Source organism: Meriones unguiculatus, chromosome 18 (genome assembly GCF_030254825.1).
Source record: "Meriones unguiculatus strain TT.TT164.6M chromosome 18, Bangor_MerUng_6.1, whole genome shotgun sequence".
In the NCBI taxonomy this organism is placed as follows: Eukaryota; Metazoa; Chordata; class Mammalia; order Rodentia; family Muridae; genus Meriones; species Meriones unguiculatus.
Window position 1 is genome coordinate 3680766 of NC_083365.1, and position 16262 is coordinate 3697027.

A 16262-nucleotide genomic window follows, 5' to 3' on the forward strand; every position below is an offset into this window, starting at 1 on the left:
AAGGGCCTGGGCAAGTATCATGGAGACTCTAAGAGATCACAAATGTCAACCCAGACTACTATACCCTGCAAAGCTTTCAATCAACATAGATGGAGAAAACAAAATATTCCATGACAAAACTAAATTTATACAATATCTACACAGCAAACCATCCCTACAGAAGATAATAGAAGGAAAACTCCAATCCAATGAAAACAAATTCACCCAAGAAAACAGGGCATACAGATAATGTCCCAACAAAAATGAAAAGAAAACAAGCAATGAATCAGGGTTAGATCATCGACTCCATTACAAAAGGAACTAACATGCATTGGTCACTATTATCTATCAATATCAATGGACTCAACTCACCAATAAAAAGACACAGGCTAACAGAATGGTTAAGGAAACAGGATCCAACATTCTGTTGCATCCAAGAAACACACCTATGCAACAAAGACAAACACTACCTCAGAGTAAAGGGCTGGAAAACTGTTTTTCAAGCAAACGGTTCCAGAAAACAAGCTGGAGCAGCCATCCTAATATCTAATAAAATAGACTTTCAACCCAAGTTAATCAAAAAAGATAAGGAGGGCCACTATATTCTCATCAAAGGAAAAATCCACCAAGAGGACATCACAATCTTGAATATCTATGCCCCAAATACAAGAGCACCGACATTCGTAAATGAAACATTATTAAAGCTTAAATCATACATTGATCCTAATACCTTAATAGTGGGAGACTTCAACACTCCACTCTCACCAAGGGACAGATCAACTAGACAGACACCAAATAGGGAAATAAAAGCACTCACAGAATCCCTAAATCAAATGGACCTAATAGACGTCTACAGATCATTTCACCCAAACTCAAAAGAGTACACCTTCTTTTCAGCACCGCATGGAACCTTTTCCAGTTTTGTGCAGGGTGATAAGTATGGATCTATTTTTATTTTTCTACATGTAGACATCCAGTTGGACCAGCACCATTTGTTGAAGATAATATTTTTCCCCTGTATGGTTTTGGCATCTTTGTCAAAAATCAGGTGTCCATAAGTGTGTGGGTTTATTTCTGGGTCTTCTGTTCTGTTCCATTGATCCACCATTCTATTTCAGTGCCAGTACCATGCAGTTTTTAAAACTGTTGCTCTATAGTACAGCTTAAGATCAGGGATGGAGATACCTCCAGAAGATCTTTTATTGCAGAGGATTGTTTTAGCAATTCTGGGTTTCTTGTTATTCCACATGAAGTTGAGAATTTTTCTTTCCAGGTCTGTAAAGAATTGTGTTGGCAATTTGATGGGAATTGCATTAAATCTGTAGATTGCTTTAGTAAGATGGCCATTTTTACTATGTTAATCCTGCCAAGCCATGAGCATGGGAGATCTTTCCATCTTCTCATATCTTCTTCTAATTCTTTCTTCAGAGACTTGAAATTTTTTTCATACAAGTCTTTGACTTGCTTGGTTAGGGTTACACCAAGGTACTTTATGTCCTTTGTGGCTATTGTGAAGAGTGTTGTTTTTCTAATTTCTTTCTCAGCCCTTTTGTCTTTTGTATATAGGAGGGCTACTGATTTTTTTGAGTTAATTTTGTATCCGGCCACTTTGCTGAAGGTATTTATCAGCTGTAGGAGTTCCCTGGTAGAGTTTTTGGGGTCACTCAGGTATACTATCATATCATCTGCAAATAGTGATAATTTGACTTCTTCCTTTCCAATCTGTATCCCCTTGATCTACTTCAACTGTCTTATTGCTCTAGCAAGGACTTCCAGCACTATGTTGAAGAGATATGGAGAGAGTGGGAAGCCTTGTCTTGTTCCTGATTTCAGTGGGATTGCTTTAAGTTTCTCCCCATTCAGTTTGATGTTGACTATAGGCTTGCTGTATATTGCTTTTACTATGTTTAGATATGTGCCTTGTATCCCTGATCTCTCCAATACTTTAAACATGAATGGATGTTGGATTTTGTCAAATGTTTTTTTCAGCATCTAAAGAAAATATCATATGTTTTTTTCTTTCAGTTTGTTAATATGGTGGATCACATTGATGGATTTCCATATATTGAACCACCCCTGCATACCTGGGATGAAGCCTACTTGGTCATAGTGGATAATATCTTTGATGTGTTCTTGGATTCGGTTTGCAAGTATTTTGTTGAGTATTTTTACATCAATGTTCATAAGGGAGATTGGCTTGAAATTCTCTTTCTTTGTTGAGTCTTTGTGAGGTTTAGGTACCAAGGTGACTGTGGCTTCATAGAATGAGTTCCATCTGTTTCTATTTTGTGGAATAGTTTGAAGAGAACTGGAATTAGCTCTTTTTTGAATGTTTGGTAGAATTCTGTGCTGAAACCATCTGGTCCTGGGCTTTTTTTGGATGGGAGATTTTTGATGACTGCTTCTATTTCCTTGGGGGATATAGGACTATTTAATTAATTTACCTGGTCCTGATTCAGCTTTGGTAATTCAAATCGATCAAGAAAATTGTCCATTTCATTTAGATTTTCAAATTTTTTGGCATATAGACTTTTGAAGTCCTAATGATTGTTTGGATTTCCTCAGTGTCTATAGTTATGTTCCCCTTTTCATTTCTGATTTTGTTGATTTGGGTGGTGTCTCTCTGCCTTTATAGTTAGCTTTGCTAAGGGTTTGTCCATCTTGTTGATTTTCTCATAGAACCAGCTCTTGATTTCATTGATTCTTTGAATTGTTTTATTTGTTTCTAATCGAATGGCAGAGAAACACTTGAAGAAATGTTCAACCTCATTAGCCATTAGGGAAATGCAAATCAAAACAACCCTGAGATTTCACCTTACACCCATCAGAATGGCCAAGATGAAAAACTCAAGTGACAATACATGTTGGAGAGGTTGTGGAGAAAGGGGAACCCTCCTCCACTGCTGGTGGGAATGTAAACTTGTACAACCACTCTGGAAATCAATTTGGTGCTTTCTCAGACAACTAGGAATAGTGCTTCCTCAAGATCCAGCCATACCACTCCTAGGCATATATCCAAAAGAGGCTCAAGTACACAACAAGGACATTTGCTCAACCATGTTTGTAGCAGCCTTATTTGTAATAGTCAGAAGCTGGAAACAGCCCAGATGCCCCTCAACTGAAGAGTGGATGAAGAAATTGTGGTTCCTCTACACAATGGAGTATTGCTTTGCAATGAAAAACAAGCAAATCATGCAATTTGCAGGTAAATGTTGGGACCTGGAAAGGATCATCCTGAGTGAGCTGTCCCAGAAGCAGAAAGACACACACGGTACATACTCACTCATATAGACTAATAGGATAAACCTAAAATCTGTCCATCTAAAGAAACTAATCAAGAGAGAGGATCCTGACTAAAATGCTCAATCCCCATCCCGAAAGGCAAAGAGGATGGATATCAGAAAAAGAAGAAATTAGGAAACAACCTAGGAACCTGCCACAGAGGGCCTCTGAAAGCCTCTGCCTTGCAGACTATCAAAGCAGATGCTGACACTTTATGGCCAACTGTTGGGCAGAGTGCATGGAATCTTATGTAAGAAGTGGGAAATAGTAAGATCTGGAGAGGAGAGGAACCCCACAAGGAGAGCAACAGAACTAGAAGAGTTGAACACAGGGGTCTTCCCAGAGACCCATACTCCAATCAAGTACCAGGCATGGGGATAACCTAGAACTCCTGCGCAGATGTAATCCATCGCAGTTTAGTCTCTAAGTGGGTTACATAGGAATGGGAAGAGGGAATGCCTCCGACACAATCTGATAGGCCTGCTCTTGGAGAGCAGAAGATGACAATGCAGCCATTCCGGACGTGATCTGATAAACTAAGATCAGAAGGAATGAGAGGAGGACCTCCCCTATCAGTGGACTTGGGGAGGGGCATGCATGAAGAAGGGGGAGGGAGGGTAGGATCGCGAGGTGAGGAGGGAGGGGCTTATGGGGGGATACAAAATGAATAAAGTGTAATAATAATAATAATAATAATAAAAAGAAAAAAATGACTATTGAAATACATTCTCAGATACTGATATTTGAGTCCCAACTTTTAATAATCACTTTTTAAATTCAGGACTTTACATTCTTGGTTTACAAAATGAAAGAATTAAAATCAATGTTCATTTAAAAATATTTCTTTACAGGTTATTAACAAGAGAATAAATGTTACTTTCAACATCACAGAATAATAGCTATAATAGAAAGAATAGGATAGAATAGAAGTAATAGCTATGAAATTATTTACTCATATCCTACTCTTTTTTTTAAATATGTTATTTTGCTTTATAATCACATCTGTTTTCCTGTCAGGGAGCTAGTTATGTAACTGCTTAATTTATTTTCTTGCATTTTCTCACTTGAAGGCTTTAGTACAAATAGCAATTCTTATATTCCACTTTCTACTTAACCAAACTTATGCATGAGAAAAAAAAACAAATTTAAAAACCACCACTTGGCTATCAAACTACCAAACTAACAATTATAAGAGAATGTCCATTCTATAGAGAAATCGTTTTGGATACAAATAACATTGTTTTTAAAATAAGCTCCTTTATAGAACAAATTTGTTTCAAAGCATTTCAAATTCAACCATTAAGTAAGACCTTTGGACGAAATATTTCTTAAAGGTAAGTTTTAATTTCCTCTGAAGACAGAATTTAAGAAAATTAGTCATTTACATATGTGAAAGTTACCAACTCACCAGTCAGTAGCATCCTTTGAGATCCAAGATATCACAATAATTCTGCAACAAAGTTATAAATGTTGGTAAAAAGCATGTTTCTCATTCATGACAAAATTTAAGGGCTGATGGACAATTTGCTGATTATGCAAGTTGAGGTTTTTCCCTCTTTTTGTAATATGAGAAGAAAACTATAGACATCCTCACTGTGAAAACTTGCCTTTAGCAGTTCACACACAGCATTTTTTAGTATGTTCTCTGTGGAGATGCTGCTTGTTCAAGTGTGTCCTATGTATTTATTTTTACAATTCTGGACGTAGAACCCAGTGCATTGCATGTGCCAGGCAAGTGCTCTGATACACAAAGATGCCTTGCTGCCTTCTGTGTGCCAATACATTTCTATTCGAGTATGAAGAAGAATGGACTCTGTGTAACTCATTTATATACAAACTTTACTATAATTGTCTAAAACAGATACACAGAAGATGCCTAAGTCTACAAACAACTATAGATATTTTGCATACAAAAGCTAGTGTATCATCCACAACCCACTCTAATTTCATTTTACTTAAAATAAGCTTACATGTCATTTCTATTGCCTATAATTTAAAATATAAATATTGTTCTCCAATATAATGAAATTAAGATATATAGAAAAATGTAATGTTCTAGGGCTAGTGTATTATTTGGGAGAGGTGTTAAGTCAGGCTTAAAACACTCCTAGCACTATAAATGTGTACATCAAACTAGATACACAATAAAAGAACCCAGGGTCTGACACGAAAGTGCTCCCAATGATGAGATATAACAATCAATAATTGCATTGTTTCCTTAAAATTTGGAGAATAAAATAAAAATTAGCTTACATTAATAAAAATAAATGGAAAGATGAATAAAAACTTATAAAAATTTAATATGAAAAATTAATGTAATAAAAATCTTAAATAATGGGTGACTACATTTAGAAGAAAGCAAATAAATCCATTATTATCAATCTATACAAAAATAAAATAAAATAACTCAATTTCAAATGGATCAAGGCTCAGCATAAAACCAGATAAACTAAACTTGATAGAAGAGAAAGTGAAGAACAGCCTTCAACTTTTTGGAAGAGGAAAATACTTCCTGAATAGAATACTTCTAACACAGGCTTTGATTCAATTAATAAATGAGACTTCACGAAACTTAAAAGCTTTTGTAAAACAATGGACACTGTCATTTAGACAATGTGGAAGACTACAGAATGGGGAAAGCTTTTTGCCAACTTCATATCTGATAGAGGGCTAATATCCTAATATAAAGAATTAAAAACTGGCCTCAAGAAACAAACACCAAATTAAAATTACGGTACATGTTTAAACAGAGAATTCTCAAAAGTTGAAACTCACATGACTAGGAAATACTTGCAGAATTGTTCAAAATCTTTGGTTATCATTAAAATGCAAATCAAAACTACTTTGAGTTTTTATATTACACCGATAGAGATGGCCAAGGTAAGTGAAACAAATGACAGCTCATACTGGCAAAGATATGGAGTAAGGGAAACACTCACCCATTGCTGGAGAGAATGCAAACTTATACAGCCATTATGGAAATCATTATGATGGTAACTCAGGAAGCTGGACATAGATATACTCAACATCCAGATATACTGCTCTTGGATAAATACCCCAAGGGACATTTTATCCTACTGCAGAAACACATCATCAACTATAGTCTTGCTGCTGTATTCATAATAACCAGAAATTGGAAACAACTTAGATCTCTGTCAACAGCTGAAATGATAGAAAAAATATAGTACATTTATACAATGGAATATTACTTATCTCTTTAAAAAATTAAATTATGATTTTCCCAGGTAAATGGATGGAAGCAGAAAAAGAAATACTGAGTGAGATAACTCTGACCTGAAAAGACAAATATAGTATGCGTTTATTTATATGTAAATGTTAACTCTTAAGTCATTGATAAGCAAGCTACCATAACTGTAGCCACAGAGACTAGATAGAGAGTGGGGTGTTGCAGGATATTTAATCACACTGTGTACCCAAAGATTGTGTTGTTTACAAAAAATAAAATAAAACCAATTGTTTTTAGTTGTGGTGTGGCTCAGTCCTTTAATCCAAGACAGGATTAAATAAAGTCAGACATAGGTCAAGTTGTGAAGTAACCAACCAGTTGACAGTAAGTGAACATAGGAAAAAAATATGGAAAGTAAGAAAAACTTAGGAGGATAGAGAGGAAAATATACAGGAAATAGAAGGCAGTAGTTTTTGAGACAGCATGAGGAATGGGTATTTATTTATTTATTTATTTATTTTTATTTATTTATTTTGGTGGGGGGGGCATTGGCTGAGGATGAAGGTCAACTGGGTACATTCTCTACCTCTCTGAGTTATCAGGCTTTCACCCAAGCATCTGGCCTGTGGGTCTTTATTGGCAAAATTAAAAGTTTGATATTTTGTTTAAAAAACAAAATTGGGAGACTTAAGGAAGGGGACAAATAGATCTCCCTTGGTTGTGGAGATTGTATAAATAGTTATAGATAGTTGGGAGAGGATCAAATGGGAAGGGGGATGGTAAAGGGAATAAAAACTAAGGATTGTTTGAGAGGTTATATGGAAATGTTACATAGTATGAGCATCCCATGGAAAAACCTAAATACTACAGGCTATTGTCAAGGCTATTGCTGCTGTCCACAAAATAATGGTAAGGTCACGTTGCTGAAGACAAAACCTACACAGGTCATTGAACACTTAGTAGTTCAACTGGTGACAATCTAGAGCCTTCAAACCTACAACAGTGTGCCTAATACTGAAGATATTCTGCATGCTACCAAAGGAGAGAGTTAAACATCAACCCTGCTGCAAACTCTGATCAACAATGAAAACCTGCCTGCAAGATATGCTGGTGTAAGAGTGGCACTGACCATACATATATTCAACACAACATTTTCATTGATTCATTGGGAATTTCATGAAATACATGTCAGAACATATGCTTTGATCACACTCACTCCTCAGTCCTTGGATGTATGACACACTGCCTTGTGACTGCCTGCTCTCCCTCCAAAAAGTAAAACAAGTTTATTTTGTGTTATCTATAAACTCACTGATGCATGGTCAACTTTCAGTGGTCTTCCCCTTAAATAGAACTGCTAAAGTAGCTTTCTTGCTTTTTATAGTGAACCAGAGCAAGGATCATCGGCCTCCACATGGTTTCTGACAACAGCACAGATCAGACATGACTCCCCAGCTGCTGTAGGACTACAGGCCCAGACAAAGCCCTCAAACTGCACTGCAGTTATCAACATGACCTCAGGTGGCAGCACAGGTCACTCACATCAATATGACCCACTGAAGAACATCAATGGCTTCAGGTTACAGCCATAGACATGGATATCCACTTTGCCTTTGCTTGTAACAGAGGCCACAGACATCAATACGAACCCACTGACCACTGACCTAGGACCACTGACCTAGTTATGCCCCCAGGCACCTGCATGGACTGGACCTCATCATGAACCTAGGTGCCAGTACAGGCTACTCACATCAATATGAACCCCAGCAGTAACAGCAGTGTTCGTGATCATCATCATTTTTTCAGGCTGCATCAGAGACTACAGACATACACATGGCCGTTGGTGGTGACATGGGCCATTGACAGTACATACCCCAGCTGCAGCAGGACCTCAGACCCAGACATGATGTTAGGTGGTAACACAGGCCTCAGACATCAGCCTGGTACCCAGGCTCCTGAGGACCACTGACACACACATGGCTCTCACAGCCATCATGGACCATGGTGGTTCTTCCAGGAGATCCAATCCAGGAGGAAAGTCCTTCCTCCGCATCTCTGACCTCAGTCATTACCCAAAGACAGGGATCTCACGTCAGAGCCATCCTGACTCTGTGTCTACAAAAGGTGCAGATGGTTGCACATCACCTTGCTGGCTGCACCCCTCTCACAACTGTCCCCACCTTCGAGCCTCCAGTTCTGTCTTTCTCCACAACATACACACTGTTCTGCTCTTCCATATTTCCCACCTCTCTATCACACATTTGTTCTCTGCAGTGGCTTGGGTTGCTTCTACTGTCCTGTGCCAGTGTGAGAAGTGACATTAATCTTGTGAGAGTAACCAACCAATATCAGATTTGATTTAAAGCCTACTTCATGAGTTTCAACCCAGACCTGATGCTACTTGAGTGAACAAGAACTTGAGACTAGATAGATCAGGGACCTAAGGGAAATCAATACTATTATTTTCTAAATAAACACAGGAATTGAAATTACTCCCAAGAACATTCTGCTATACCTATCAGAGGAGCTTCTTCATACATCAGATGAGAAAAAATACAGATATCTATAGCCAGAAAATATGTAGAGACTTTGCTACATTCATACCTAAAAGGGAAGTTTTATTAGTCTCTCCCTTTTCTCAGGACTCAGTGAACTCTGTGAACTATTACTCAGCAATACAAAGCAAGGAATTCATGAAATTTGCAGGCAAGTGGTGGGAACTGGAAAAGATCATCCTGAGTGAGGTATCCCAGAAGCAGAAAGACACACACAGTATATACTCACTCATATAGACATATAATATAGGATAAACCTACTAAAATCTGTACACCTAAAGAAACTAATCAAGAGGGAGAACTCTTGCTAAAATGCTCAATCCCTATCCAGAAAGGCAAAGAGGATGAGCATCAGAAGAAGGAGAAAAGAGGGAACAAGTTAGGAACCTGACACAGAGGACCTCTGAAAGGCTCTGCCCTAAAGACTATCAAAGCAGATGCTGAGATTTATGGCCAACCTTTGGGCAGAATGCGGGGAATCTTATGAAAGAAGTGGGAAATAGTAAGATCTAGGGAGGACAGGAACTCCACAAGGAGAGCAACAGAACCAAAAAATTTGAGCACAGGGGTCTTTCTAGAGACTGATACTCCAACCAAACTTTTATCTTTTATACATTAATTACAGTTTATTCATTTTGTATCCCAGCTGTAAGCCTCTCCCTCATACCTGCCCCATCTCACCTTCCCTCCCTCCTCTCTTCCCATGTCATTCTCCAAGTCTACTGATAAGGGAGGTCCTCCTTCCCTTCCATCTGAACCTAGCTTATCAGTTCTGATCAGAACTAGGTGCATTATCCTCCTTTGTGGCCTGGTAAGGCTGCTCCCCACTCAGGGTGGGGGGCGATCAACAAGACAACCACTGAGTTCATGTCAGAGAGAGTCCCTGTTTCCCTTACTAGGGAAAACCACTTGGAGACTGAGATGCCATGGGCCACATCTGAGCAGGGGTTCTAGGTAATATCCATGAATGGTCCTTGGTGGGAATATCAGTCTCAGAAGAGACCACTGTGCCCAGATTTTTGTTGCTCTTTGTGTGGAGCTCCTGTCACCTCCAGGTCTTACTATCTCCCACTTCTTTCATAAGATTCACGGCACTCTTCTGAGAGTTTGGTTATGAGTATCAGCAACTGCTTTGATACACAGCTGGGTAGACTCTTTCAGAGGCCCTCTGTGGTAGGCTTCTATCCTGTTTCCTGTTTTCTCCTTCTTCCAATGTCCATCTCATTTGCCTTTCTGTGTGAGGATTGATCATCTTACCCAGAATATATATTCACACAAGGTTTATACTCACTTATATGTGGATACTAGACCTATAATATAGGGTAAACATACTAAAATCTGTACACTTAAAGAAGCTATGCAAGAAGGAGGACCCTGGGTAAGATGATCAGTCCTCACTCAGAAAGACAAATGGGATGAACACTGGAAGAAGGAAAAAACAGGAAACAAGACAGGAGCCTACCACAGAGGGCCTCTGAAAGACTCTTAACTGTATCAATGAACAAAGTATAATTTTCTTCAAAAAATCTCATCATTGGATTTCTAAATAAAGTTCATTTTACCACACTGCATAAAAGAAAGATCTAATGTCTGATTGATTATAACAATGTCAGAAGAAATGATAAAGGTAAATATATATGATCTTAAGATTTACCAATAAACTAGAATATATGTTAATTAAAGCAAGAGCATACATGCACAGGAATGCATACACAGACCCATAGATATACATACAAACACACACAGAGACATAAACACAGACATACAAACACACATACAGTAAATTTCTGCAATATAACAAGCCAACAACTAACTTAAGAAAAAGTAATCATTCTAGGAAGTGCTTCAGAAAATGGAGAAAATCTCAGTATTATCAAACGAGATTGAATGCTAATGAGAATATCAAAGAATACTGCTCCATACCAATAGTGTTGGCTGCAAAAACTTGAAACACACAGAAACTCAGACAAATACATAGAAAATAGCAAATGCTGAGATACTGACAACCTGACACATTGGGGAGAGCAGTAACCATAGAAATTAAACTGATAGTATCTTCAGCTAAGTATATGATCACTTCAAAACACTAAATTAAAACTGTTAGAATCAAATATATAAGCAGATGTTGCCTAACATATATAAGTGTAATTTTTAGTGGTCAAAGATGGAGTATAGAAGAACCTGGAGGAGAGAGGAGCTCCACAAGAAGACTAACAGAGTCATCCAATTTGGGCCCGTGGGACCTGTGGAGTCTGCTGCATCAACCAAAGGCTATGCAATTCAGTCTTATCAGCCTAAATCATAAGGCTCACAACTGCCTGTAACTTCAGGCCCACAATATCTGTCAACATCTCTTGGCTTCTGTAGTCACCTGAACTCAGAGGTGCATTTTCTCTCTCTGTCTATCTTTGTCTCTGTCTCTTTCTCTCTCACACACACATGATGACAAATTTTTTTTTGTAAATTTTGAATTAAATGATAAATGAAAGACTTCCAGAAGTAGAGGAATTAGAGACATGGGGAGACCATTAATAATTACAAAATCTCCATCTGTGGTAAAGAAAAGATGTCATAAAGATGTGTGGTGAGGTGGTATGATACTTTGAATGTAATTAATACCAATAAACTTATCACTTATGTAACTGTGACCCATATAGAAAACATTGCATATAAAATTTAAATAAAATGCTGTTACAGAAAAATCAATTATTAGAGAAAGAGCAAACAGAAAAAATTAAAAATAAATTGGGTTTTGCCACAGAGAGACTACTGTTAGGTAATTTACTACCACATGGATGGAACTAAGCCACTATGATAAGTGAAATAGGCCAGGAACAGAAAGACAAATGTGGTAGATTTTTAATGACATCTGTGATCTAAAAGCTCCTGTCATAGACATTGAAAACAAAAGGTAATGATCAGAAAGCACATATACTGGGGCAAGGATAAATGTAGAAAGACTGACAAACGGTACAAACCTGTAGATAGGGTTATGCAGTCCTGACATGCACAGTAGGGTGGTTAGAATAGTAAGAATATGCTTAATATGTCAAAAAGGCAGGAGTGTATTTTGAATCCCTTTGCGGTATGGAATAATTCATGTGCAAGACCATTTACCTGATTTCAACATTACACAATATAAACATGCATCTGATCATCATGTTCACTCATCAATGTGTACAATATTTATGATTTTATCACATTTATTTATTTTGTGTGCATGTGTGTGGGTGTATGTGTGACTAATTTCACCCATGGATGCCACAGATCAATGTCAGTAAGTCAGTCCTCTTTCTCCAGTGTGTGTGTCCTGGGGATTAAACTTGAGTATTCAGGCTCAGTTGCAAGTGTGCTCACTCAATAAGCCATCTTCCTGGCCTAATAGTTAAATTTTTACAAGTAAGTTAAATATTTTTGATTTACAAATGAAGCAGAATAAAGGGACTTAAAATTACATTTTATCCCAGAGATGTTTATAACAGATTTCTTAGATAAAATGTTGGCAGAAAAACAAGCAGCAAAAGGCATTCAGAAGGTCAGAGAATTGGCAGATGGAATACCAGGCGTGTATGCATGAGGCCCTGGGTTCCAATCCTCAGGACACATATAAGCAATAGACTTAGTGGCATGTCAGTAACCTCAGTACTGGGAAGTAGAGATATATGGCCCCTGATATTTCCCTCTTTTACTAAAAATAGATTATTTTTCCATACAATATATCCTGATTACAGTCTTCACTCTCTCTTTTCCTCTCAGTTCCTCCCCACCTCCCCTCCTACCCAGATCTATTTGCTTTTTGTTTCTCAACAGAAAAGAATAGGTTTCTAAGAAATAATAACAAAACATAAAATAAAATATAAGTTAAACCAATCACATCGAGGTAAAACACAAACCAAGTACAAATGTATACATACATACATACATACATACATATATACAGGAAGACTCAAAATATGACAGAAGTTAGGACTATGGAATTTAGTATAAATATGATACTTTGAAAGATAGTAATAACAGAGTAACAAAGAATGCATGTTAATATTAAATTTGAGAGAAATCTTTACTCAAAGTGATGGCATTTACAATTAGTACATGAACGTTACCACTGTTTACTATTGTTGATTAAACATGGAATTTCATATCGTCAAATGCTTAGAGATTAAGAAAGACAAACATCACATTTAGCTTTTTCATGCTCAGTTTTAGCAGTGAATATCATTTAATTCTCTTTCCAACAAAAAATAGTTTTTGACACCAAACTTTCCACAGGGCATTCTTCATCTCCGCATTTCTCAGAGTGTAGATCAGAGGGTTGAACATGGGCGCTAAGATGGTGTAGAAAAGGGCAAATACTTTGTCTTCTGGATAAGTGACAGCTGGTCTAATATATATGAAAAGTACAGGCACAAAGAACAGAATGACTACAGTGACATGAGAACTGCATGTGGAAAGAGCTTTGCTCTTGCTTTCTGCAGGGTAAGCCCTAATAGTGTACAATATGAAAGAATAAGACCACATCACGACCACGAAGGTTACCAGTCCCATCATGCCTGAATTGGCAACCACCAGAAGCCCAATTCTGTATTTGTTGGTGCAGGCAAGTGTCAGCAAAGGATAAACATCACAGAAATAGTGATCCATCTCATTGGGACCACAAAAGGGGAGGCTGTTAGCAAGGAGGCTCTGGAAGAAGGAATGTATAAAAGCACCAGCACAACAAGCAATGACCAGGGCATGACACCTCCTTCTATTCACGATTATGGTATAGTGCAGGGGCTTGCAGATGGCCACAAAACGGTCATAGGCCATCACTGTGAGTATGAGGACCTCAGTCCCCCCAAAGAAGTGCATGGTAAAAAGCTGAGTCATGCAACTGGTATACGAAATCACGTTCCTTTCTATGAGAAGGTCAGTAAGAAACTTGGGAGTCACTGTGGAAGTATAGCACAGGTCTGACAAAGCAAGGTAATTAAGAAAGAAGTACATTGGTTGTTCAATTATCTGGCTACATGTGATAGAGATCATAATGACTATGTTTCCCAACAAAATAGCTATGTAGCAAAACAAGAACAACAGAAAACATAGAGTTTTAATTTTTTTGTTCTGGGAAAGTCCTAACAGTATAAATTCAGTGATGTTGTTGGTACTGTCCATATTCCAAAGTAAAAGGTTCAATGGATTTAGCTGAAAGAAAATGACAGGAGTATTAGGAATGCTTATTAATAGTGGCAATAATTATAGCAAATATCATAAAATTATATTTATTTAACAAAATATCTTAATTCTTTCTCTCTGTATATACACATATAAATATGTATATTTCTTTTTATATTCTATACAAAATTATTATCATTTGGATTATCATCATCATTTCAATCGCTTATTTTAGTAAAAGTGTATAAATTTAAATTCACAATAGTAGAAAGCATAAACTAAGATGTGCTGTTACTGTATACAAAAGTGAGTTTAGGGACATGAGCTCCTTATCACAGTGTGATTTGCCCATTTGGTAGCTTAGAACTATCAGACTTAAAGTGAAAAAAAGCAATGCAAATAAGTATATAATATCTTTTAGAATTTATATTTGTTGTGGAATTTTCGTTTATGATAGTAAAACATTTTTTTTTAGTTATTAAATGGTTGTCATAAAAAGCATTAAGGTGCCAAAACCAATCCTTGACCATGGCCTGAATAATATATGTACTTGTGAATGCTATAAGAAGCAAGACAAAGATCATCATATGTGAAATTTAAATAGTGACACTATGACAGTATCCAAGTGGGTGCTCTAGCCAGGGGAACAGAAACTGTTTCTGACATGAACTCAGTGGTAGGCTCTTTAACACCTCCCCAAGGGGGTGAGGAGCAGCCTTGCCAGGCCACAGAGGAAGACAATGCAGCCAGTCCTGATGAGACCTGATATAGTAAGGTCAGATGGAAAGAGAGGAGGACCTCCCCTATCAGTGGACTTGGAGAGGAGAATGGGAGGAGATGAGAGAGGGAGGATCGGATTGGGAAAGAGTGAGGGAAGGGGCTACAGCTGGGATACAAAGTGAATAAACTATAGTTAATATAAAATCTAAAAATTTTGACATTGAAAAAATTATAATCATTAAACTATAATGTGTCAAATAAATGTTACCACAGAAGGTAGGAATAACAGTGTCCAAAGCCATGAATAGCACAAACTAAGACCAAAAGCATAATTGTGTTTACGTGCATGTTTGGAAAGTATAGAAAGTTCTGATTTTGTAGTAAGGACTACATAAAAATAAATATCACCCTGTTTTTTCTTATGTTAGTTTTCCCATCAAGTAGAAGGTTTCTAGCCTCTGTGACCATTTGCTTAAACTTTAAAATGCAAGTTCTTCTTGGTGTGATGTTGCAGAGGAAGTAACAATTGTCAGCATTGTGGAAGAAGAGCAGTTAGAGGAGTCTGGGTAAGTCATTTTTGATGTATGACCAGAATACTCAAAGACTTAGTTATTGATAAGGCCAGCAAGTGATGGCTCTTAACCATCATCAGAAGGGGCATGAATTCAGAGCAAAGTGTATGACAGCGTCTGACAACATGAACTGAAAATAAAGTTAAGGACTGCAACAACAACAACAACAACAAACACGCAACTTCATTTCATTTCACTCAACTTCAAAGCCATTATGCTTCCACCCTTAGACAGCTCCACTAGCCTCCGAATTAGTGTGCAAGCCGCTCCTCCAAGCCCCCATGATTCCTCAAATACTGTCATCAGCACGTAATGTTTTTGTTCACTCTTCTGTGATCTTCAAGGCAGTTCTTCAGACAAGCAACTAGCATGTCTTACATTCTTGCTGCCCTTCATAATTTGCTGTAATGGTCGATTTATCTCAGTATACAAGTTTAATATTCAGACACATGATCTGGCCACATATTCATAAACAAGATCATTAAACTCGCTCATGCTCATCCACTCTTGTTTAGTACAAGCATTTCCATTATCAACCTTCCATGACTACAGAGGTTAAATTAGCTGGTCTTCCTTTGCTAGCAAGCACTAATAGGTGTTTTGTCTCACCAGATACAAGTATATAGTGACCACGCACTAAATATTAAAAACTAACCCTAACCAATGGTACACTGATAATTTAATATGAAAACAAATGATATCACCATTTATATAAAACAATACATTGTTGTCTTACACATGCCAACAAGAGTAATAATGTTTACTTTTTATTTTTTTTTCCAGAATACAATCTCAAGTATATATGTAAAATGT

The 16262-nt window shown here is 37.3% G+C and overlaps 1 protein-coding gene across 1 annotated transcript; it reads right to left on the reverse strand.

Annotated features, from left to right (window-relative positions):
- Positions 1-13218: 13218 nt before the first annotated feature.
- LOC110542618 (olfactory receptor 4P4-like) lies at positions 13219-14157 on the reverse strand. Its single transcript, XM_021629172.1, has one exon. It carries the CDS (start codon positions 14155-14157, stop codon positions 13219-13221), a length of 939 nt encoding a protein of 312 aa, XP_021484847.1.
- Between the last annotated feature and the right edge of the window lie 2105 nt (positions 14158-16262).